The sequence below is a fragment of the Amblyomma maculatum genome, chromosome 11, assembly GCF_055883805.1.
Source record: "Amblyomma maculatum isolate TAMU_Amacu chromosome 11, ASM5588380v1, whole genome shotgun sequence".
Classification (NCBI taxonomy): Eukaryota; Metazoa; Arthropoda; class Arachnida; order Ixodida; family Ixodidae; genus Amblyomma; species Amblyomma maculatum.
In genome coordinates, this window is record NC_139354.1 from 116,221,656 (window position 1) to 116,246,960 (window position 25,305).

Sequence of the window (25,305 nt, forward strand, 5' to 3'; positions counted from 1 at the left end):
CCATGTAGCAGTCATTAGGGCGTCGTCCCTGCATTCCAGGACGTCGTTCATCGACCTTCCTTCGACGCCGGTTTTCGGACAAAAAGCGACATGGGCAGGCAAAAATTGTGGAGGTCCTTATCTCCCGGCTCACCGCGCAGCTCGGATCCCAAGCTCCGGCACAGGCAGCCCGCCATCGTAGAGCAAATAGAGCAGCGCTTCCATCTCTGTGAAATGTTTTCACTTGACGGAGTTTTTTCTTGTTGGTTGCTACACAGTATATCTAACAGGAGGTCGCCGTTTGCTGACTTCTTAATCTTGTAACCCTGGCCTGTAGCCTCAGTTAAGGTCTTAAATATACAATCGGGGACAAAAGCGGTTTTTTTCAGGGCCTTCCTTGGACATTCCTTTTGCTGGGAGGGATATCATGAGAAAAATGTTTGGAAGCCTTAAAAAGTACGATGTTCGGCCTCGGTGCCAGCCGCCACTCAGGGTAGCTAGCCACACATGGTTAACTCTCACCGCCTGGAAGTAGAAAACGTCCAAGCAAAAAGCAGACAGTGCAGTTGCGATAAAGAATATAAAAAAGAGAAAGGTGGAGAAAAGGACAGGAAAGGGCGACTGCCGATTTCAACTCGGTCGGGTCAGCCAGTACAGTCTACAGGAAGCTGGGGTCAAAGTGTTGCTGCCTCCGACGAGGGAAGTTTAAGGACCAAACACTCAGGATAGGCTTCCACCTTTTTCACCGAACATGGCGATGCCACGCACGGCTAAGAGTTTGCGCTCGGAGTACGTAGTGTCGTACAGTACACATCAACACATACTTTTGCAGCTGCCCCTTCCGGCGAAATTGACATCTAAGAATTAATTGTTCCCTGGCTGCAGAGTAACTACAATAACAATGCCTTGGGCTTTTCCGAGAAGCCAGTTATTATGCTTGAACCTGAAAGAAAGTAGAGGCGGAAATGACCAAAATGTAAACAAAAGGCGTCAGAACAGGAGGTGAATGCAGAAACAAATCGCTTTATTTACCAGCTTACATTAGTAAAACCTGCCGTCAAGGCTGCGGAAGGTAAGGTTGAAACACGCCACGGTAGGCTTGGCATTACTGAGTGGTGAATGTAGCGTTATAGCCAAGAGGTGTGAAGAGCGGCGGGAGAGGCGTGAACACCTTCATGGCGGGAGAGGCGTGAACACCTTCATATGCCGTATGTGAGTGTTCAGACCGTTCATATGATTTTCCAATACAGCGATCTGCACATGGAAGGCACGAACAGGGCGTCCAGCCGAATCTCGCGGAGTGATGCGCACCCATCCTGTTGGCTGATTGAGGACGATAGTATCGACTTCCTGAAGACCATGGAAAGTATATCCCACTCTCACGGAAATCCTGAAAACACAGATCAGAACAAATGTTAGCAGTACACAACAGTGGCACTGTGCGTTCGTGGTGCTATGCATGCATGGGACAGAGGCTGAATTTAACCAGCTCTAGCTGCTTCGGGCAGCCTCTCTAGCCAGAACAGGGGTTCTGAAACGGTTCCTCGCACTGCTTCGCGGGCTCCGCGAGCACCTACTGTGCTCTGGTTCAAATTCTTCTTAAGCGTACGGGACGGACGCAGTGTCTGGTTCTTCGAAACCCATTTTGTAGCGTTAGATATTGTTATTGCATTCCTCAATTTCGCGCCGTCAGCGAAAGCACTGTCCACAGCACAGACCATCGGATCGCACCAAGTTGCTGTGCGCCGCCTGCCTGCGTAGTTGCGACAGGAACGCTGGCGGGGGGCGGTTCGCCCGGTGCACAAGGCGCGCCAAGTTGCGTTTTCGTCATACCTATCTCTAGACATCCGGCTAAAAATGTGAAGCTGGCATGGCTGAAGAGGCGACGCTCATACGTGCACTCAAGCGCGCGTGGCGGCTGGAGTGGAGAGCACAGCCGCGTTAGTCCACCTAAGCCAAGAAAGAAAACCAGCGCATCTCATAGCGATTTTCATGGACAAGGTGCCCAACCGGAACCCAACCGAAAACCGGAACCGAGCCCGCTTTTTCGCCTGGAACTGACTGAACCCGAATTTTTTTTCCGCCACGAAATGAACCCGGACAGGAACAAATCGAAAGAACCGTTCCGAACTGGCTCACGGTACGGAATTCAGACCCACTTTTGCTGGAACTTACGTTCATAATTTTCTAGTTTCTGGCTGCTTGTAAAACGTTCTCGCTTATTTCCAAAGCGCCACTGCGCACCGCAAACTACGCAACCATATTGAAAAATTGTCTTTAGTAAAAAGATAAAAAGAACGAAGGAAAACATGTCGCCACATGCATGGCACCAATCTCTGGCGTCAGGCTATTGTTTCACCCCGAACACGGGAGGCCGCTGCACTGCGCAATGGCGCAATGGACAAAGTTGCCTCATACGAGAGCCTTTCTAAGCAGTGAACGAATAGCATATAAATCATAACTTGAGCTGCTGATTTAGATAAATATTTATATATACATCTACAAAGGATCTGTTTTCACAAATTTCACACAGATAATTTTATTTTCCTGTCGTTCGACGACGTCGTAATGACTCGCATGGCACATGCATAGCCGCCATATGCGATGCGATGCCAGCAGATGCAATTTGGTTGACGAGACTTCAGCAGCCGATGCTGATGGTGGGAAGACTGCCTTGGAGGGCAATTTACCGCTCTGTTCTCGCGTTGTACCTACCCTCAGGACAAAGACGATCCCATAAACCGATTTCCCCATTTGCTTTCTCTTGATGTTGTCCATATCGAAGTCTGCTTGTTTTATTTGCCTTGGAAAGTGAACCTATGCCACGAGTGAAGCTCCGATTTTCAACTGTGAAAACTGGGTGGAGCAAGGAACTGAGTGGCCTTACTGGTACGAGTATTAATTCTCAAGCTCTGTTTAGTGTGCTGTAGTTTTTGCCTGTAAAACCGTGGTGTCGAAAAAAAAAAACGATGACAGTCTAGAAAGGTGGCACTGAAAGCTACATGTATACCATTGAGAGAAAATGTAACTATGAGTAACCTGTTCTGCGTGCTGCGCAGTAACGAGGGTGGTCGGGAAAAAAACCTCGAAAAGCAGGGAGAGGGACGAGGTGAGGCGGGCGGAAGGAACCTGCGCCTAGGCCTTAAGGAAAATAACAGACGAGGGAATGGCAGTAATTGTGCAATCGGCAAACTGCAGCGTGAGACCCTCGATATTCGTTACGTTGGCAAGCGAGGAAAGGTGCGAAGCCAAACAGCATTTGGTCACCACATGGAAGCGGCTGCGTAGGATCGCCGGCACCGATCATGTACCGCTACAGGTGGCAACAGAATCTCCCAATAAGAGTTTACAAGCCGAGGATGAGCCTGAAGCGTTTCTTGAGGAAAGAGAAGTACACAGCCTGCTCTGTGCATTTGAAAAGATGCTCAGAATAAGCAGACTCGAGTGTTATGAAACATCGCTTGTTTATTTGTCTCTTGTTTGTTTGTGGGATTTAACATCCCAACGCGACCGACGTTATGAGAGACGTCGCTGTGGAAAGCTCCAGAAATTTCGACCACTTGCGGCTCATTACCATGCACTGACATCGCACAGCACACTGCCGACTAGCTATCCGCCTCGTCTCAAAAGCTGCCGCCGAGGCCGGGATGCGATCCCGGTTTCTAGGTCACAGTAGTCGAGCGCCCTAAACACTACGCCACCCCGTTGGGGCTTATGAAATTTAGGGAGACGTTGCGGGGCCAAGAACTGTATTCACTAGCTACAGTAACGTTCGTAGTGCGATCTACACAAGTCAGCGTCGAGACAGCATCTTCTAGACTAAATCAACAGCCCTTGTCAAGCCCGATTCCTCCGGTCTTTCTATGCTGGTGCTGGTAAAACTTTAATCTCCAACAGATACAGGATAGGCGTCAACCTACCTGCCTAGACGGCGGCCTGGAGATTATACCTAGCTGAGTTTCGGGGTGTGAGCTGAACAGTAGAGTCTCCCAGAATTCTGTTTTTGTGTCGTGATTTATACTTTAGATTTCCGGACACGGCCATTACATATGTACCAGATCCGCCCTATCTTCACATAGTCTGCATCTGTCTCAAAACTGTTCTGGGCACCAATACATGGCTACGGGTATGGATTCGGAAAAGTATTTGTTTGCAAGCGCCTCCAGATGATTTACTGGCTTTTATTTAGTGTTCTATTTGCCGGGGGGTATTCTACCCTATATAGCCGATAGTGCTCAGTAATCTCGTCATAGCTGACTAGCTTGTCCCTGCTTGCAGGAAGTTCATAGCCTACCCGGAAGGTGAGACCGTGGGCAAGCTTATGAACTCCCGCATTTCCTTGAAGCTGGCAGAGGCCAAATCAAAAAGCTAGCAGCATTTACTAGGCACATAGTAAAATATTTGCGAGCAGCCATGATGTCATGTCAGGCTTGCTGTAAATTATAGGACCAAACATACCAGTCTAGCTTGAGAGTGGTTCTAGGAGAAAGTATAGCGCGCAGGCAACCACGACACGAAACAAGACAGTGACCGCATCGCGTCGAGGCCACAGGAACGAGACAATTAATTCAGATCTCCGGCGAATACGATGATGACTGATTCCAACACGTAGCGGAGGGGCCATTTGTCAGCGCCTTTCGGCCCACGACACAACGGGTGCCTTTGGGTTTCGCCTCCATATAAACGAGAAATGCTAAGGTATCCGCGTGCTGTGTGGTATACAGTCGCACATATCGTATATAAATGTTTGGTCTTGGCGTGCGTGCTAGGTTTGACCTTGGTAGGATTTGAAATTTCTTCAGTAGGAGCCGGACGGAGAATTGTTTTACAGGTTGTAGTAGTGGCTTCGCTCTCGACTAAAATTTATGTGAAATTTTGTTTATCTGAAAAGCGCAACAGGAAACGTTTTCTTTTAACTTTCTTTCAACACGTGACAGCTTTAGCTGGTTATGGGCCAAATAAAAGAAATCATTTTCTCCCATCCTGCTCTAATTGTCGGTCACTGATATAAATATTGTAAGGTATAACGCGAAGGTCAGACTTGGGGGATCAGGTTTTATTTGAGACCTGAAGCCTTGGTCGCACACTGCAGCCAACCACACCCCGCGATGACGATGGGCATTTACAAGAGAGATCAGGATGAAGACGAAGCAGCACGTTCAGCCATGCAGAGGATGAAGCACCACACAGTGCCCACAATATTTTGCTCAGGTCTGCAAGCAAAGTGGAGCGCGTCACACCTGACGACAAAAACAACAGACGGACTAGAACATGAATTTACAGCGGTTACTAGATACGGAAACAGGAAATAATACTGAGCATTAAAAAAGCGGAGTAAGAAATGCGGCCTAACGTTATTTTAGTCCGTTTGAACCGGTTCGGGCCGGGTCGAATGGGATCGAACCAGAACGGAATGTGTCTCCGGAGCCGAAATCAATCTCGAATTGGAACCCAAACCGAACCGGAAAAATTTTAGGTTCGACACTCTGGTTCTCCAGGAGTTTTGATAGGCACTGAAAAATTTGAGCAAGTTGTAATAATGTCTATTGGAGTTACTTAACCTAAACTTGTCTAGGGCAAGCGGTTGTGATCCGGTAGCGGAGTAGTACTAATGCGTGCTGCGATCTGCGAGCGAGCGGGGAGAACGAAGAGGAGTGACCTGCTGAGAACACTTTGACTTTGACTGAGCAAATCATCATTATTATCATCGCACGTATCTAGCACCGGACCTCCACCGCACTCTCGGACACAACAATTACGCGGGAGTGCGAGAGGACGAACTAAAGCCGCATGCGCTGATCACTCTCAGTCACGAAGTCAAGACAGCAGCAGAGCAAGTGGACCAGAGAAAATTCCGCGGTTGGAGTGTAGAGGGTCAATGAAATTACTCGCGAGGAAGTGCTTGGCGCTGTTCCGTGTTAAAGTTTCGCAGAACCGTCAATAATTGTGCAAGACAACGGCGCGAAAAACCGTGCAGGGAGGCACCAAGCGACTAACACAAAACCGACCGATATGGGTATATTTCGCACACTCTCGCATTAACTGCAGAGGGCATACAGCAAAGACAAAAAAAAAAAAAAAACAGTAAACTAAAAAAGCGAACCAAAACGATCACTCCGAAATTATTCATATCTAAGTAGCCTATCTCTTCTTGAATAAGCGAAGCGAAGGCACGCTCAAACATTTAATCACACTTTTGGACAACATGTGTTTCGCAAAGTTAATGTGGTTGCCTAATACAAGTGCGAAGGATTTATACTTTTAAAAAATAAGAAATGCATTCACAGGTTGCCACATGCATGGTTAGTGCGATTCTTCCGTCTATTGTGACATCGACTGCATGCTCTCTCAACCTGTCGCTTAAGCAGCGGCCAGTATGGCTGACACATGTAGTTCCACATGAGAAACATGAACCAACGCAATGGCTCAATAGTCTTCCCTTTTGCAGAATAATTTACCTTACATCGGGTACTTTATTTCCAATGGTTATTTTGCACCATTCTTCAACTTACGTCCGATTCCTAATATCGGATACCTGACAGGCAAGGATGCTTGCGTATTACGCCGAGAATGATTTTGTTCTGTCGCAGTTCAGCCGGCTGGCAAGACCTTTCCCCCCGTACCACACGCAAAACGTCGGGCTCTACAAGATTTTTAGTTCCGAATCCCAGAATAAAGTCCGGCGCTCTTGCGTCTCTTATCTGCTTTAGAGAACCACCTGAAGGTTGAGGCAGAAGGCGCTTTTACCAAGCCTTACAATCTGCTGCCCAAGTCGCTGATTGCATGAGGCGCTAGATCGTAGCCTTCATTCCCAGGGAACCTCGTTGTTCCCAAGCCCAGTAAGCTACCCACATATTGGGCAGTCCACAAGTGTCTGATGCGGACAACAAAGCGCTTAGCCTAGGACCAAACTTTTGGCTACACTCTCAGCTTGGCAGAGTGGAGCTGCTTTCGCTTGTGAGAGAGCGCATGGCGAGGAGGGATGCTGAGGAGCTGGATCAGCGAAGGCGTCGACGTCGTAAGGGCAGTTATATACAAAAAAGCCTCAAGGCACTGACGACGACAGCCTGCCTCAAAGCCGGTAGTTAATGAAGGCGGTTCCTCTGTGATGGAATGGGACACTTAAAAACAAAAACAGTCGCGAAGCAATTGCAGCTAACGTCAGTGCTTGTAAAACATGAAAGTTCAAAATGTCAAGATATGAAAAGCAGTGCAAAGAACTGCAGCTAAACAAGCTGGCTGATTAATTATTCATATCAAGAACCTCAGCTAGGCGCTATATACCTCTTAAAACCAAATACCAAATTTCCTTCTTTCTAGCAAGTTAATTGATAGCACTTGGTCGGCTCTGTTGCAACGGGCGTTATCATTAGTGACGATTAACGACCCGTTTCCGGTTAAAAGTGCTCAAGAGGTCACCGATTTTTTTTATTTATTTTTTTCATAAGCAAGAATTTGGAGGAGATGAGTGCTCTTTCGGTTCACCTAAAGAACACGTGTTACTCCTTTCCACGCAATGCAGGGTGCGATGTCGTCACAGAAAACCGTGAAGTAAAATCAGTCACCAGATTTCAAAACCCCTGTGGCGTAGACACTGCAAGCTTTCTTGAGTTGCTGTCCCATCTGCGCTCTGCCTTCGCTGAATTTTAAGAAGAGGGGACGTGCATAGGATCTTGTATGGCGCACTGACCAAAGATGCATGACGTCTATACTTATCTTCGTGAATTCGGGCAGCGGCTACTCTAGAAGCGGCGTAGCCAGGGGGATTGTGTCGCTGTCAAAACACCCCTCGAAAATTTTTGAGCTCTGCTTATCCCCTCCCCTCCCCCCAACCAACAATTCAAAGGGTGAAAAACAAAAGTGGAAAATCTGAAGCGTACACAAAAGACAAGTGGAAAAAATAACTACGCCATCTTGCCGGTTGATAAGAAAGGATTGGTTCTATTAACAGTGTTTAACATACAAAGCAACTAAGTCTATGAGGGACGACGCAGCAGAGGACTCCAGATACTTTCCCCACTGACATCGCACTGTACACGGCTGCTTTGCTTTTAGCCTTCGCTGACGGTCACGATTACATTCGCATTCTTGAATTCAGCAGTGGAGTGCACTAGCCGCTGAGTCAGCGCGGTGGGGCAAATTTAAGAATTTGGAGGCTGATAGCACAGGACAAAAATAACCACAGATCTTTTATATTTGCGGCTGGCATGGTTTAGAAACTACGCTGGTGGAAGTTCACGTATTGCAACCGGATGTTGAGGGAAAAAAGAGAAGCAGCGGAGCTATGTCGTGTATACGTTATCCTACAAACAACGACAGCACTGCTCCGGAGGCTCTCTTAATTTTTACTTCTGAGAACGTTCGGATGACCGGAGCTGAAAAAAATTCTAAAGGGCACTTTTGACCACTAAAGTGCGCTGAGGCGAAAGCCATTATGGCGCGGTGGATCGTATCCCGCCATTACGGCATCTCTATCTCCCTCTCTTTTTTTCACTTCCACCTTCCTCCCTTCCTTTACGGCGAGGTAGATCAGATGTGTCAGCGGAGAATTGTGACAGATTCTGCGCCTTTTCTATCCTGTAAATCAATTTGAAATGCCTCTGGTGCCTGATGTACTAACGCCTTCTAGACATCTGGGTCTGCTTCTATTTACTGTGTGGTGCGGCGTTCGAGGAGGCGTCAAATGAAAGGCGCCGCACGGGCGCCTGGATCGGACGCCCGGCGGGGTCAGCTTCGTCTATGCATGAATCCCTGGTGACGTCATGACCTGTCGTGACGGTACATGGCGCATCCCTTGTCGAACACAACCTGCATTCCATTGAACGTATCAAAGTTCACCGGCGTCTTATAATTATTTTACAGGAAATTAAAAACGCAGTATCTGTCACTCGCGCAATCCCGCTATCCTCAACGGTAGAGAAGGAGAATTATGAGAACGTTTCACGATTCGGGGCATGACGCATTTAGTGAAGCGCTCACCTGCAGGATCCAAGGGATTGAATTTAGATTCCAGATTGAGATAAAGTTTATTTATTTTTAATTATTTGCATCGAAAGTGTGACACCGACAGCCTCTGCCGACAACTGCTGACAGCGATGAGGCATTAAAGGCTTTCGCCTCAAAATAAACACTCCCCTCTTCTTTGCATGGTTTCACAGAGTGCTCGTTGCTTCCATCACAGAAGGTCTCTCACCCATCTTCCTAACTCGTAGCAGTGGCGTCGCTAGGATCCCCCGCACCCGGTGCAGAGTCTCGGCGTGGCACCGCCCCCTCCATCCCCGCATTTTAAGCGCCGGATCGCATCTTCCTTTCTACCTCCTCTGTCCTCATGCTTTGCTTTGAAGTCATGTTCTCTCTGCACCCAACCACGCAATGCGAGTGGCTTTGTTTTGCCTTTTTAATACTTAGCTAGATGCAGCGATCGTGCCCCGCGACTGATAATTCTGCAAAACATCCCATCAAAAGTACATATTTCCGAAAAAGGCAGAAACACTAGCACGCGTAAGTTGCGAGGAAACTCACTGAGCAAGAGGCTTGAGACAGGTGATTGCCCAATATGAACGCACGATTTGTAGTTGGGTCCCAAGCAGAGCCTTTCCCATGCCACATGAGTAGGTGATAGCCTTCTACTTTGCATCCTCTACATTTAACGTTTCTCTTCTTCTTCCCTCAAAAATGCGCAAGGTAACTTCCGCATTCAGACTGCAAAGTTACCAATGCAGATTGATGCGATACCAACAGAAAATATTAAGCGCGAAACTACTTCCCAAACTACACCCAAACGTAGACGGGAGGGCGTCTCAAGGCTCATTTGTTTTGTTTTTTTACGCTTTCAGTAGGGAACCAAAGCTCAAGTTTCGCCGCGCGATGGCAGCGCCGCATTCCTGGTATGGTGTCGAAATGTGAAACGATGGAACGTAGCCCATGGCCTCCGAGATCACCCTCGCGCGCTTGTTCCTACTCGTCCAACTGGCTGAAGAGGCTGCTGGGACCCAAGACCTCCCGGCCTGCCGCTGAGGCGGCGGCTTCCACACCTTGACCTGCGTGTCGGGGGGTGGGTAGATCACCTTATCCGTTGGGCATTAAAGTTTAGTCCATCCATCCATCTCCGGCCGTTCCAATCGGCGCGCGCCCCAGCCAAATGTTGTAAGTTTGTCAGTTCCTCCAGGCGCCACCAGGCGGCAGTGCGCGCCTATGCGTCGATGCATTGTTATGGAGGCTAGCATCGTCCAGCCCGCTGGCGGCATATCTCCGCTGGCGGTTCTCTCGTTTTTTTTTTTTTGCGCGTGTACATTGACGAAAAATATGTTACGAGCGTGTCACGTAGCCTTTCATTTTTAGCTGGTTTTCCAGCAAAGACTGACCGCAAGGTGTGTCCGAAATGTTTCACAATTTAAGTGTTGTGTTTACTACCGAAGCGGAGTGTTGATGTTCTTGCTGCGTTGACATAATGCGTTCCGTTCTACTTGGAATTTACGCATTGTGCTCGTGTAGATTGTTTTCTTTGCTTGTGAAACAGTTACTCGTCAAGACTACCTCGTGTAGGTGGTAGTCTTTGGGTGCCTAATGGTCACTCGTGAAGCCGGCAGGCAACGTTACGAGCGTATGCTCGAGTGGTCAAAGGCATGCATGTTTCTCAGCTGCAAGGCCTTGTTGCAGTTTGGTGAACTGATGAGACATTCGTTTTCCTCCCCATTTTTAATCCTAAGGCTTCTGCGCTTGCTTGCAAATATAACAAATTCCAGTGGAGCGTACATCGCTACATTCCATGTGTAGCGTACATGTCGCTAGCTTATGTTGCTTACTTCGAGAGGTGCTCTCTTCTAGCTTTGTGCAGCAAGAAAGGGCCACACCACTGAAACAACGAAGATAATCCTAGAAACGTTGCTTAGGCCACAGGTTATCAAAGCAGGAAAAATAGTAATTGATCAAGCAGCTTACAGAAAAAAAAAGAAAAACTGCTGAGCAAGATAGGAGCTGGGTGTTTAGTCTGGCGAGTTTTATCTTTGCGAATAGAAAACTACGCAAGTAGTCATCATGTGGTGATTGAACTTTGTAAATAACGAAATGTTTGTGTGTAGTTCTTGATTGTGCTTGCCCATATTGTTTTTTTCTTTGTCCATCTCATGAGTTTTGTAAATAAAGAAACATGTCTTGTTTAAATTGCTCAGTGTTTGCCTCTTAATTTTGTTCAGAAAGTGGCTAGTATCGTTACAACCGGCGGATGTTTAGTGCTAAAAATATTCTGATAAATTTCGCATATCATTGAAAGTTAATGAAAAATTGCTAACTAGTGCGGCAGGCGTGTATAATAGTGCCATTCTATACCTAATCATAATTCATTTGAATTAACTCGTTTGCTCGGCTTGGCCTTCTGCGTGTATAGGCATAGGAGTAAAAATTAAAAATAAAATCACTGCACCCAGTCTGTAGCATATGCAAACAAGTGAAAACAATAAATAAGCGGAAACTCGCGTGATAATTGCGCACATTTATGCTATGGCGGGCCGCGTAGTTTAAAAACGAGGTAATAGCTTATCCTCACTTTCGATCGTATAAGCTGATCCGCTTTTAACGGGATCACTTCCGAAAACATCGCATATACTCATATGACGGCAGAGGTGTCTGAACATGCCCCGATAACCCTTCACGTTTATCGAACTTTTTTTTTTTTATTACGCAAGCTTGCCATAAGGCATATTATAAAAACACATGTAAATTGTTTTCCGTTAGGACTCTATCGAACTTGCGTGCTTACAATCTTCCAAGGCTGCTTTAAAACCGTGCGAGAGAGAGAAAAAAAAAGCTATCATGAGATACATCTAAGTAACCAATAATCATGTGGCTGTGGCGGAACTATTTAGAGAATTGCATTCGTGCGATGGATGTTTATGCAATATCGCCACGCTCGTAAATACTGTATTTAGCGAGTTAATGAACTCGCAGATGTACGGCGTGTATATACACACTGACAAAAAAAAAAAAAAAAGACGCGGAACCGCAGCAGAGAGCGCCAGAGCACGCATGCATGCTTCGGGCAGGCATGCAGCTTCGGGCAGTCGCTGCCCAACTTTGCGCATGTGGGTCTTATATTATTAGCAATTTAACGATAGCGAAATTGTTGGCTGTCGTCTTGCCCGTGGCATTTTAAAGCTTGCAGCTCGTCTGTGGTACGAGCGCAAGCTGAGGAAACTCGTGTTTTATAGTTTGCGCCAAGCTGCGGCGGAACACTTGGATGGATGGATGAAATATAGGAGCGTCACCTTTGAAACGGGGTGGTAGCAGTAGCTATCATGCTCATTTCTCTCCCTATATTTTAATTATTGATTTAGATTGGTTAACTAAACCATCATTCTATTTATTGAATTTTTGTTTCTAAATTACTAACATTATGTCACTTCTCTGCTTTTAAGCCACCAATCTTCTAGTCGTTTTTTGCTAGTTTCCACCGCCGGTTTATTCACCCGGCCACTGGTATCTCTAAACCCCAGAGCTTCAGGAACAGTGACTGCGCCTGCATCAATGCAAAGGTGCATAGGTGGCATAAGTGGCGAGCGCCGGGGTGCGGCGAAAGACGGTGCCACGCCACTTTTCCAACTTCGGCCGGAGAGAAACGTGCGCGCGGAGGTGATCTCGGAGGCCATGCGTAGCCGGAGCAGACCCTCCGCTAGCTTCCTGTGCACGTGCGAAGATCGAGTTGCGCCTGGCGGTTATTTGGCGATACAAGAACGCTGATGCCAAACGGAGGTACTAAGTAGAATTGTGTCATGGGCAGCCATAATAGTAGGCAAAGCGCCGAAATACGAGGCTCACGTGCGAAACTTTGCAGATTCCTTTTGAAGATTTTCTGCAAGACCTGTTTTCCAACTGCATGACAGCGTTCTATGAAGTCTCCTGCTCTTTATGGAAACGAAAAGAGCCAATTTCCCCCTTCTCCATAAACTCAGAAATGTTGACAGTTGACAAAGACAGCTTGGAGAGGCGTCAGAAGAGTACAATGGTTTAACACAATGCATACAAAGGGAAGGGGGTGGAGGATTATCCTGCTCTTCGCTCCCCGCGTGTCTCTTTGCCGATTTCCTGTGCTCTCTCCCTGCTTTGCATGTGCTCTGAAAGCAACCAAATCGACAGATATCCGGCGTGCGACGTTTGGAAAACATGTCTTGCTGAGAAGCTTTTACAGATTTTCACAAAATTGGCCAATAATTGAACCAACATTAATATTATTCATAACGAAAATAAAATATGTCGGAAGTGCCCTACAAAAGCGATCCTATAGTTATGGCTTGATTGACACTACTCGCACAGAGCACCCTATTCGCGCCACAGGTTTCGTGAATGCAAACCAAATATAAATGAAGCACAACCATTTAATAATAAGAACCGAAATAAAACATGATTGTAGTACAAGCTTAGATTTCGCTTGCCTTCCGAGCCAGCGAGCCGGTTATGTCGCGTACAGCGCGCGGAGCACTCACGTGTTTTTGAGACATCTAGCGTTCGTGCTTTTGAAGAAACACCTCCTTTGGACTTTAACTTATTCTTCTACTGCAGTCTGCAAGATATGCATTAGTAGCGTCGTAATAATAAAAACAAGACCTTATGTAGATCTGATGCTACAGGCCAAAACGATAATCAAAGAGCGAGCCGCTTTATTTCAGAGTACTGATAATACTTTTGCAGTTATTAAACATATTATATAAGACAATATAATTACATAGCAGACCTCTAGATACACTTCCTACATGTCCGCTACTGTGGCAAACGCATTCACAATCAATAATTACTCATCGCCGTCTCCTATACAGTGCAGACGTGAATAAAACTTTTCTCGCCTCTAGTTATGTTTCCGCCGTGGAAATACGCGGCACGTTGTCCAATCATCAAGACGGAATGCAGGCAGCATGTCACGATGCAACTGCGAGGCCGCATGCTCGAACGAGAAAGCGCGCGGCGCACGCCGCGAAGGCAGCGAGAGTCGACGGCAGCCCAGTGTGTGTTTTTCTGCCACAGACTGGAGCTGCCCATCAGGAGCCGCAGGTATCGGTTATGAGATAGCAGAGTTCCTACAGCAAATATACCGGGATAACAAAGTAGAAATTACATGGGAAGGGATAAGAAGTACGGAAGCTGTCAAGGTATGCAAAGAGTTAAGACAAGGTAGTCCTCTATCACAGCTGCTGTTCATGCTTTATGAGATAAACATGGAACGGAAGATACATGAAAGTAACCTAAGTTTCAACCTCTTATATAGATTAGGTGGAAAGGCGGTAGAGCAACGCCTCCCCGGTTTGATGTATGTAGACGATATTGTGCTGCTAGCTGAGTCTGGAAGAATTGCAAACTCTAGTTAAGTATTGCGGAGACGAAGGAGACGCTCTAGGCTTCAGTTATAGCGCAGTTAAGTCGGGTCCGATGATTTTCAACTGCTCAACTGCTCAATACAAGGCCATAAAATACCGAGAGTAGCAGAATATAAATATCTCGGTATATGGGTAAACGAAGGATTGGCATGCATTGGAAAGCATGAGCAATCACTTAAGGCCAAAGGGCGAAGAAATGCCGGGATAATGAAACATAGGGCATTGTGGGGATACAAGTATGAGGTTTTGAGGAGTATTTGGAAAGAAATTATGGCGCCCAGGCTTACTTTCGGAAATGCGGTTTTGTGATTAAAATCAGAGGTACAGTCGACATTAGAAATAAATCAGAGAGCCGTCGGAGGATTAGCACTAGGTGCCCACGGCAAAACCACAAATGAGGCGGTACAGGGATACATGGGCTGAACATCTTTCGAAGTACGGGAAGCTAAGAGTGAAATATTATATGAGGAATGCCTGAGGAAATTGGACAATAACAGATGGGCAGCTAAAGTATTTAAATAACTATACCTAAAAAGCGTGGACTCACAATGGAGGAAAAGAACTAAACTAACCAGTTAGTATGCTGGTCACAAGGACGAAGAAATAAAGAGCGTTAAGCAACAGGTGAAAAACACAGAAGGTAAAAATTGGATAAATTCGATGGAAAAGAAACAGAGTGTGGAATTATACCGAAAGTGGAAAAGGCCGGTCAGGAAGGAAGCTTTCTTTGATAACTCAAGAGGCAGTGCCCTACTTTTTGAAGCTATATCAGGGCGCCTTAGAACGCGCAGCCACAAAAAGAAATTTAACAATGAAAATGACGCATGTGCTGTATGTGGTAACTCCAGCGAAACAATTGACCATATTATACACGAATATAACGGTATCCATCTGGCAGTTGAGGCAGGCGCAGTGAGTGTTCCTGAAGCTCTGGGGTTTAGAGATATCAGTGGCCGGGTGAATAAACCGGCGGTGGACGCTAGCAAAAAACGACTGGAAGATTGGTGGCTTAAAAACATAAAAATGACATAATGTTAGTAACGTAGAAAAAAAAATTGAAGAAATAAAACGATGGTATAGTTATCCAATCTAAAACAATAATTAAGATATAGGGAGAAAAATTATCATGATAGCTACTGCTACCACCCCATTTCAAACGGGACGCTCCTATATTCCATCCCATCCCATCCATCGCAGCGCCGCCCAGTGATGCTTTGGGAGCCTGTTGCGTTTCTCATTAGTATCATTATTTTACGTTTTTCAGAGAAAAAAGGTAAGAACGGCATAATGCACTACTGAGCACCCTTGGCTACACTCACTCTAAATTCCCCTTCTAAAGCACCTGGCCCTGCTAAAGGTGCCTTCCTGCTCATTATTATTTTTTTTTTTCTAGTCAGCGCGTGATCAGACTTGCCATTCCACTGAGCAACAGGCATTCCGTGCCTTTCAGCGTTTTCAAAGTGCGAGATGGATGTGTGAGTGGGCCGAGGAGCGAGAAAGGCATTGGAGATAAATAAACCAGACAAATTTAAAGCACAAGACTATAGGAGAAATCTGCCAGTGGGTGTCGGCTAACAAGCTCCCGCGCATGGGGCTTCCGATGGGTATCGAGTTAAGGCTGGTGTTTCCAGCGTGGTACACGCACGTGCACATTCCCGCTCCAATGTTAAAAGGGCGTGGAGTCTCTGGCAGAAACTAAGGCATGTGTTTTCAAGCTCTCCTCAGACCAGGATAAATCCTTCTGATAAGATCACAGTTGTCAGTCAGTGTCTCAGCGGCACTATTGCATGCATTTTGGCATCTTTACACAATAATCCACTTCTCTCCCCGCACCTTCCTCCCTCTCACTGCCAAGCTGCACACCACTGAGCGCTGCACCCGCACCCCCCTCGTGACGCCACTGACTCAGACAGTTCTACGAAGTGTAATACCGCCTAAGTGCTAGACTCATTGGTACAGGTCGATTACGAGGAAGGCGGAAGCCAAAGGGAGACGAGGAAGGCAGGCGATTGTTTGCCAGTGTCAGGGGAGCAACCAACACGAGCCTCAGCCCGCTACATATGGCAGCTGTAAAGAGAAACCGAGCGTGCAACTGCTCCATGACGTCACGAAGCACCGGACTCTGCTACGCTACTTAAGAACTGCGTCAATATGGCGCGGCATGTGGTGTCCGGCGTCTCATAACTGCATGCATCATGGCTTCACGAGGCACCCTGATGAAGGTTTCCCGGATTTTTTTTATCGCCTGGCTTATTTGACAGACTCATCGACACATGAATATGCGGTCAGCAATGCTGCGATTGCATAAGCGACCTTGATATAAGCATAACCATCATCATCATCGTCATAATCGTCAGCCGGATTATACCCACTGCAAAGCGAAGGCCTCCCCGTTTAACCTAGTCCTGTGCTAGCTGCAGCCATTGGACCCTTTTGAATTTCTTAATATGGTTCATCCACCTAATTTTCTGCCGCCCCCCGCAGCGCTTACCTTCCCTTAGAATCCAATTGGTTACTTTTAGTGACTATCGGTTAACCTCTCTTCCAGCATGTCCTGCCCATGCCCATTTCTTTTTCTTAATTTCTTCTAGGATATCAGTATCTTGAGTTATTTCTCTGATCCACTCAGCACGATTGCTACCTCTTAATATTACGCCTACCTTTCTGCTACTCCTGTCTAGATCATTAATCATTAGTTTCAGGTGGTCCACTGAGTTTCTTAACAAGACAATGTCATCAGCTAATCGCAGATTACTGAGATGTTCTCCATTGACCCTGATGTCTAACTGCTCCCATTATATGTCTCTGAATACACTCTCTAGGCAAGCTGTAGATAGCACTGGGGGAGATCATATACCTTCTTGCCTAACACCTTCCTTAATAGAAATTTTATCAATTTTTTTATGCAGAAGCTTTGCTGCTGTGCAGCCCCTATAGATATTTTCCAGTACTTTCACAGATACCCTGATCTCGCAATGCCTGCATGAATGCCGAGGTTCCGACCGAATGAAATGCTTTCTCGTAGTCAATGAACGCTAGGTATAGGGGCTGGTTATATTCACAGCACTTTTCTATCACCTGGTTTATAGTGTAGATATGATCAATGGCACCCTTTCCAAAATCCTGCTTGATCCTTTGGTTCATTTAAAGTCTAAGGTTGTCCTGATTCTACTAGCTATTACATTGGTAAATACTTAGCAAGGAACTCATAGTAATCTGATTCATCTGTCCTTAGCGTTCCTCTCTTATGAATTCAGATAATGTTAGCATTCTTCCATGATTCCGGTACTTCCGATGTCGTAAGGTATTGCGTAGACAGGGTGGCCAGTTTTCCTAACACAATATCCCCTCCGTCCTTTGAGAAATCTGTAGCTAACTGATCCTGCCCGGCTGCTTTTCCCCTCTTCATAGCTTCTAAGGCTTTCTTAACCTCGTCCTTCGTTACTGGCGGAACGTCTGGTTGCTCTTCTTTACAGCCAATTTCATTCTTGTCCTGACTACTAAGGCTACAGCAGAGGTCCGTTTATAACTCCTCGACTACCTTAATTATCTTGTCCGTGTTAGTAATGGCATTACCTGCCGTGTCCCTCAGTGCATACATCCGATTTTCGCGCCTATGCCTGATTTCCTCTTAACCACTTTCAGGCTACGACCGTCCCTTCGAGCATGCTCAATTTTCCCCATGTTATACTTCCTTATGTCGGTCACCTTGCGCCTACTGATTTGCTTTGATACCTCTACCAGTTCTATCCGGTCTGTTGGGTCGTGATATAAGCAACCTACCGTCAAAGAGACCGCGGAGGGGACAAAAAATTAAAAAATAGGTGACACACATTATGGCACATTCATATTGAAATCTTGCATCCCTCACAGAGATAAAGGCTTTTTTTTTTCTTTTCCTCAGACAGTAAGCACGAATCTTCTCTTTATATTTGGACGCATCATCGCCTACCTAAATATCGCATGTAAAACCAGTATTTACACGCTAGGGGCCACCCATGGAGCCCGTATACACACAGCTGGGTCAACGTAAGCGTCATCTGCACGCCTTCACACATGGCTGACACCAAAATGAGACGCGCCGCTGTTTCCTCGAGCAAAGCTACGCCATAAGGCATCGTAGAATGCGGAAGTATGATTGTAACTGGATCGTGTAACGTGCGACTGAACGCGTCTATATGTGGTCGAAAATATCCGGCCTATGAGAGCTTTGGCTGAAATACAGAACACTATACTGTGCAGAACACTACCGACGTCTCAGTGGTGGCGCCTCCGTTTGTGCCTGCATGAGCTAGCCTCAAAATTAGTACATAACTGATATTTCCATTAGGTCTAGAGACACCAATATGGCAGCAGGCCCGCGACGCAATTATAAGCGAAGAAAATGCCGTTCCAATCCACGCTCCCACGTGAAGCCTTTGTCGAGTAGCGGTGCATGCCGCCGCGAGCACGGGCCACTTAAACACTCCTCACGCTGCACCAGAGCAGCATCGCGTTTGGACTCGGGGCGATCACAAGGAAAGCTGCACGCTCTCCAGGACGAGGGCCCTGGGGAGAACAAAACGGGCCTACGACTTGGCACCAAAATGCAGTGACCACGCATCCCACATGTGTTCGGCGTTTGTGTCGTCCACAAGACTTCCTGTCGGGCTACGTCCTATGCGATAGCGTAAATTGGTCGAGTGACATAAGCCAAACTAATACCTTTTGGGGGTGTAGCTTTCGTCGCGTCTGTAGTCCAGGTACAGACATATCGCGTGAATTGGCATTTTTCTTGCAAACTGAATGTTCACTTCATGTGGCAGAATCCCGTCCGATTGCCAGTAGGTGTGAAGGGAGTCGTCCAACAGTTGATGGATGCCATACCCTGCGAAAGCGTGCGAAGAAGAGAGGTTACTTGAGAATCGCCTGCTAGAATTCGATGTTCACTGGTACTCTGGATCCAGAGCTCACCGCGCATGCAGGATGAGAGGGACCATACGGCTTGTTCTCCGACGTCCCGGACACCGCGCTCCATCTCCAAACGTGGGACGACAGCGTTCATGGTCCTAATAGGAAGAGAAGGAAGGAAAGGGGACACTTCCGTTGACCCTATGAACAGGATGACACAGATGAGTGTGCATTTACGTGTTATGCGGATCAAAATGCCTCTCTTGCAAGGCGGATAACGTTACAGTGAAAATAAAAGAATGGGCTGAAATTGACCGCGCGCCAATATCCGCAGGCTGTCGTTATCCAACTGTCATTTAGGCGGAAGCGCGATGACGAGACCACGACGACATGCGGTTTGGATCTGCTCTAAGATACACGTGCCTCATCAACTAGCCCACACGTTGACAAATTCAAGCGATATTCAGCTTCATAAGAATTAGATAAAAGCGGGGTCCGACTGTGCGTCACAGCGGGTCACTCTAGTTCGTGCTGCGCAGCCACCACCTGGTGCAAGCGTGGAGACATTCTTTCTCTTCTTTAAGTCCTCCGCTTAACGAAGGCGCTCCACGACTGATCAATAAATAATCATCACATAAAAATACCACAATTTCTTATTTTTTTCTGAAACAGGAAGCGCGTAGGTTTTTTTTTTTTTTTTTTTTTTCAGAGAAAACCTTTGGCACTTGCGAACAAACAGCAACCGGTTTTCGACCCATGAATTTCCGGATAGAGACCATAAAAATAAAAGACCACATATAAACCACGAGAAATGCGAACTTTGACCGCCTAGAAACATTTCGACCGAACGCGCACAAATAACTAAAACGAAGTAAGAGGTGACTTCTGAGGTATACCGTGGTGGAAATGTGGGCTACATCGTACACGTATAGCATAGCGGAACGAGTGAGAACCGTCAGAACTGGTAGATGTGGCGTCTTGTGGTTCAAGTTATTTTCCCTGGTTCCGGAAACGAACTTAGCATAAGGAGCATTTAAAAATTTGAACACGCACAAAACAGCTTCACTTGCATGCTAACGAGTGACACAGAATAAACAGTCAACCAAACAATGCTAGACCACGTGATCATGTCCGCAAAGATATGCATAGAAATGGCAGTTGGTTGGGTGTGGTTTGTCGGGTGGTTTCACGTCCCAAAGAGACACAGGCTATGAGTAACGCCTTTTACCTTTTACCTTTTATTATTCCTCTCAGAATATGACGAAAAAAAATGTAAAAGAAAGAGAGAGGGAGCCCGGACCAGCAAAGCTTTGCCAGGCTTAATCCAATTTAAGATAAAAGAAAAGGAGCTAAACGCCCCCCAAAAAAATAATAATTTAGATAAAAAAAAAACATGGACATCTCGACCCCCTCAGGTTGTTTAGTGTGCAGTGACATGTCACAACACACAGGCGTCTCGCTTTCCGCTGCCATTGAAAAGTGGCCGGGTTTCGATTCCGAGTCCTTGGGTAGAGTAGCCGAACGGCCGGAGGAATGAGCCACCTCGGCGGGAGAAATGGGTATTGAGAACTCAACAGCCAAAGGACATGTTGGACACTGGTAAAACAACTGAAGTAACGAAACAAGTAGTCAATCCACGCCCTCAATGGCCACACCGCAAAACTCAAATTAAGCTTGTAAAAGGTACAAACGCATAATTAAGTCTGCCGCTTTAATGAAATAAGCATGGCAATTCTCGATGCATCCATGAAACGATCAAGAAGCGGCCGCTGTGCAAAAGAGGGAGCAACTGACCGCGGCTCGGTGTGGGCAGTATTGTGGGCGACCTTCTCTCAGTTCTCAGACTGCGCAATCGGAACGATTCGAGGGCTCGATTCCCGAGGGTCGAATAGCGACATCCGGCCAGGCGAACGCCGCAGAGGCTCAAATGCCATCTGTGGCTTGGCAGTGTTGAAGCCATTCAGTTCCCGAGCGTCGGATATCCAGACGGTGAAGCGGCTCAGCAGAGCGGCGCCAGGCTCTTACATACGGTAGTGCCCATTCAAAGCTGTCCGCTGTGTTTTTCAGTGCAATATTACGTTGTCGGACTTGCAGGGCGGAACCCTCTGCGGCGCAGCTCACATGGACAACATTAACGTTTATTTGGGTATAAATAAATCGCATATTTGTAAGCATGCATGATATTCAGTGGGTCACGTCTATGTATGTAGGAGGACTTATCATCTGTACTGTCGAAATGAGTTTAGGAGGAGATAAAACGCAGGTCATTTTAAATTGAGAGGAAAATGAAGACGAGTAAGAAATGTTAGGCAGGAATTCTGGTTCATCTTAAAACCACCGGAAGACAGAACACAGAAATAAGGAGAGCACAAGACGATGCTGGATTTGACTCTTGGAGGCTGGCGGCAGTAGACGGTCTCAGGTCTCAGTACTTCTACATGGGAGGTATAGTATTTAAGTACTTATTTACAGACAGTGCACTCTGATAACCCCCCCCCCCCCCCCCCCTTCCGCTTGGAGCGCTACATATTAGCTAGGGACGGCAGCAAAAGGACTCCAACCGTTCCGTGACATTTTCTTCTTTTTTTTTTCTTTTTGGCCATCATTCAGCCTGATGCAACCCAACGCGAAACAATAACAGAGAACGCATCCCATAAAAGTGTCATGTCAATATTCAAAACAACCACAACTTGAGCCGAGATCTGACAAATAAGGTTTTAAAGCAAACGGAAGCACACAGCTGACAAGTACCGCCGTCAGAATACTTAACCGAAATGCTCGTCAACGTGCCCTTCACGACGCCAGCGCCACGAAGCGTTGGCCGCTGGGGCCAATTACCGTGAAATGTTCGCGGCTGCTGTGAATATATGGAACATAGATTCATCACTCGCATTATGTCGAACGCGGTCTTGATGGGCCCTGGTCGCTCCTTTCGCCCGTCGTTGATGTCAATGACAAGCTCGGAAAACAAGTTACTTTGCTTATTTTGGCAACCCGACACGGCTTGCGACTGCTGGCGTGCCTTCGCGTTTGGCCGTGAAGCTCAAGCAGCAAGCATGCAAGCCTCAAGAAGCTGGACAACTCACATGAGTTCGCGTTAGCCCTGCTTTTTCTTTTTTTTTTTTTTATTCCAAGCGGCTCCTCTGAGGACAAGCTTGAAAGACGCGCGAGCAGCCGCATCTCATGTCGGGTTGCCGAGGTAAGCAAACTGCAACGTCTTTACTGTGCGCTGCTTGACCTGAGCCACCAGCTAAACGTGGCGACACGGGCGCAACAAGGCCGCGTTCAAAGCGGCCGCGAAAAACAAGTGATTTCAAACTGCGCTCCACCTATCGACAGCTGTGCAGCTGCAACGGAAAATAATTAGCACGAGTGCCTCGTAACCGAACCGAAAAAATCGCGATATGCGGCGCTTTTGTTCCCGTACAACAGTACAGGCCCCACTAATTTGCCAAGTCGGGGTGGGCGGCAGACAGCAGTCCATCAAACTAAGCCCAAACTTTGCTGTTTATTTATTTATTCTTTACCCACAGCGCCAATTAGGGATTACTGTGGAGGGAGGGGGATAGATACATACAGCATAAGAAACGGCAAATATGACAAAATACAATACGACAGCAGCCCGATCAGCCAAAGATAACAAAGTAGTAATAAAAGAACGCAGCACACAAGTCAACGTACAGGCAATGAAACAAAATTTCTCATCCGTATTTCACGCAGGCATACTGCGCAGAGATGAAACCAAAGTGGAGTACACTATGAAGACACATGAAACAGGAAAGATGGCTGATGTGTACAGATAACACTTCCTAAGCTAACGATTATTTCACCCAGCAATTTTTTAAAAAGAAAAACTGCGATAAAGACACCGTTGCTCACAGTGCTAGCTAATAACTTAATAGTTAAAATCATGTGGGCAGCCACATCGGCGCATTACTCCGCCGATAAGCAATGCACAATTGTTCATTCATTATGCGGGCTTTCGCATTGTCCAGTGCTGGAATGGGCTGCTTTCTACCGAACACCCCCGCTTTGGGAAATAGGACGTGCCTGGCACACTCAACGGCAATCGGCGCATACGGCAACAACAGCGCCGCGTCTGGCAATTTTTCTGCTGTCTTAACGAGTCACTTGTACTAATCTATTTTTCGTTGGAGCTGCACGTAAGTTTCCTTCATCGTCGACATTATTATGACTGTTAATTAAGCTATCCCTAAAGCTGGACAAATGCCTCTCAAGCCCTCCAGTAAAACCCATGCTACGCCGGCTACGTAATCTCATTCCGCCAAACTTCCTGATCTCATCCGCCAGCCTCATAGTTGCCATGCTTGCCAATTCTAGTGAAATCACATTCGCTGAGGTATGGACCATGGTTGCCGTGATTTCGCGAAACGTTCCGTGTTCATTATCTCAACTAAGATATCAATCGCTAGCATTCGCTCCTATCGCATTCTGTCGCTTAAAGTTGCGTCAGAAAGCTAACATGGATTACGCATACGCCTTCAAAAGAAAATCACGAGATTCGCTCACCTCTTATTCCAGTCGCAGATAGCGCTGTACAACAGGAATGAAAATGAACGTCGTCGACGTCGTCGCAGCACTTCGCTGAGCGAGGCTGGCGAGGCTTACGGCACAGTCAGCGCCGCTTAGACACGAAGCGGGGACACAAAGACGACGAAGCTTCGCCTCCAACCTTGGCGTGGCCTGGTTGCTGCTCGCTCTATTACTGCGTTGGATGGGCGCCGCTCGCCGTCGTTTCAGCACATTCGTCAGTTCAGTACGCGGGCTATCTACTCTCGGATCACTGTCAAGCTATTGACGCGGACGACGCTTATGAGAACACTGGGTAGCCGTTATCGCTGGCGAAAGGGAATGGGGATAGAAGCTTCTATCCCGGATCTAGTTACACGAACCTAGGCACTACATTCACTCTCGCAGTCACATGACGAACGAATAGCAGAATGTTTCCCAGCTCAATGCCACTTGTCCCTAGAAATCCCCAGCCTCCCCTGTTTGCCGCGTGGAACATGGTGGTGCTCGGCGAAACGACAGCCGTCCGATTCGCTGCGGATTCTTGTTCGCTCGCGAGAGAAAAAATGATGCGTAACACCTTTGTGTGCCATTATTCGCGCAGCATAGCGGGTAGTCTTAACATGCGGGATATTCAATTATGAGCCTTCTTCGAACAGTAGTTCTGAACTGCCCGTCCCTCTTCTGGTTATTTGACATACTTGCGTAGCCCAGTGCCTGTGTCTGGCTCTACTAATGAGGAAGAAATGAACGCCATAAATATCCCGAATGAACGCGTGTACCCTCGCCCACGGCGTGGATAGTGTCATTAATTAGAAAATTGATTTCGGGCGAGCACATACGTTCCATTACAGGGAGAAATGAACTCTCTAATTACGTCTGAGCTCCATGCTTTGTGACTGAACTTCGTGCCTTCTATTTACTGAAATTTTTGGTACAAAAACATAAAATGGATATAGCTTCCACTGAAGTGTATTATTTTTTCGCTATTGAAAAACGTGCAAAAAGCAAATAAAAGGCACACTCAGTGCGGCGTCTCAGTCGACGAGACAATTTAATTCTTTGGCACGCCTCGTCATTACTTATGTGTATAGAAACATACTTGGCTTAGCTAGCCACAATTTCGTAGGTCCACATTCGCCAACACATACTCCAGAAAATATCTCGAAGCAAATAACAAGGGTTGATGAATCCTACAACGCTCCTGACACCACCAATACGAGTACCGTTCTTGCTATCAAGCAGGGCGGAAGAGCTCACTAGTCTCCGCAAAAGGTGCACGAAAGAGCTTGCACAATGTTAAAACCAAACGACCAACGGGCTTCAACAATTTCGTGTTCGCCACAGTACTCATTCTAAAGATCCAGTACTCTCAAGTGGTTAGCGTGGGGTTAGTTTAGTTTGGTTGGGTTTGTAGGGTCTAACGTGCCAAAGCGACTTAGACTCTGACAGACGCCGTAGTGAGGGACTACCGTAAATTTCGATCGCATGGGGTTGTTTAAAGTGCAATGCCATTGCACAGTACACGAGCGCCTTGCTTTTC

At 46.8% G+C, this 25,305-nt stretch overlaps 1 protein-coding gene across 1 annotated transcript; it reads right to left on the reverse strand.

Annotated features, from left to right (window-relative positions):
* Window positions 1-1,152: 1,152 nt before the first annotated feature.
* LOC146174798 (anaphase-promoting complex subunit 10-like) lies at window positions 1,153-19,392 on the reverse strand. The gene is made up of 3 exons (XM_084585453.1): window positions 19,296-19,392; window positions 19,047-19,209; window positions 1,153-1,369 (listed from the first exon to the last, which is right to left on the reverse strand). The coding sequence occupies exons 1-3, from the start codon at window positions 19,384-19,386 to the stop codon at window positions 1,153-1,155; spliced, it is 471 nt and encodes a 156-aa protein (XP_084441579.1). The 5' UTR covers window positions 19,387-19,392.
* Window positions 19,393-25,305: the final 5,913 nt, after the last annotated feature.

What these genes read in the sequence shown, in the direction of transcription:
- LOC146174798 (XM_084585453.1), bottom strand. Translation starts at nt 19,386, where the DNA reads ATGAACGCTGTCGTCCCACGTTTGGAGATGGAGCGCGGTGTCCGGGAC. An exon ending in CCTCTCATCCTGCATGCGCG is followed by an intron (nt 19,210 to 19,295) that starts GTGAGCTCTGGA and finishes ACGCTTTCGCAG; the next exon opens with GGTATGGCATCCATCAACTG. An exon ending in GAAAGCTACACCCCCAAAAG is followed by an intron (nt 1,370 to 19,046) that starts GTATTAGTTTGG and finishes CTGTGTTTTCAG; the next exon opens with GATTTCCGTGAGAGTGGGAT.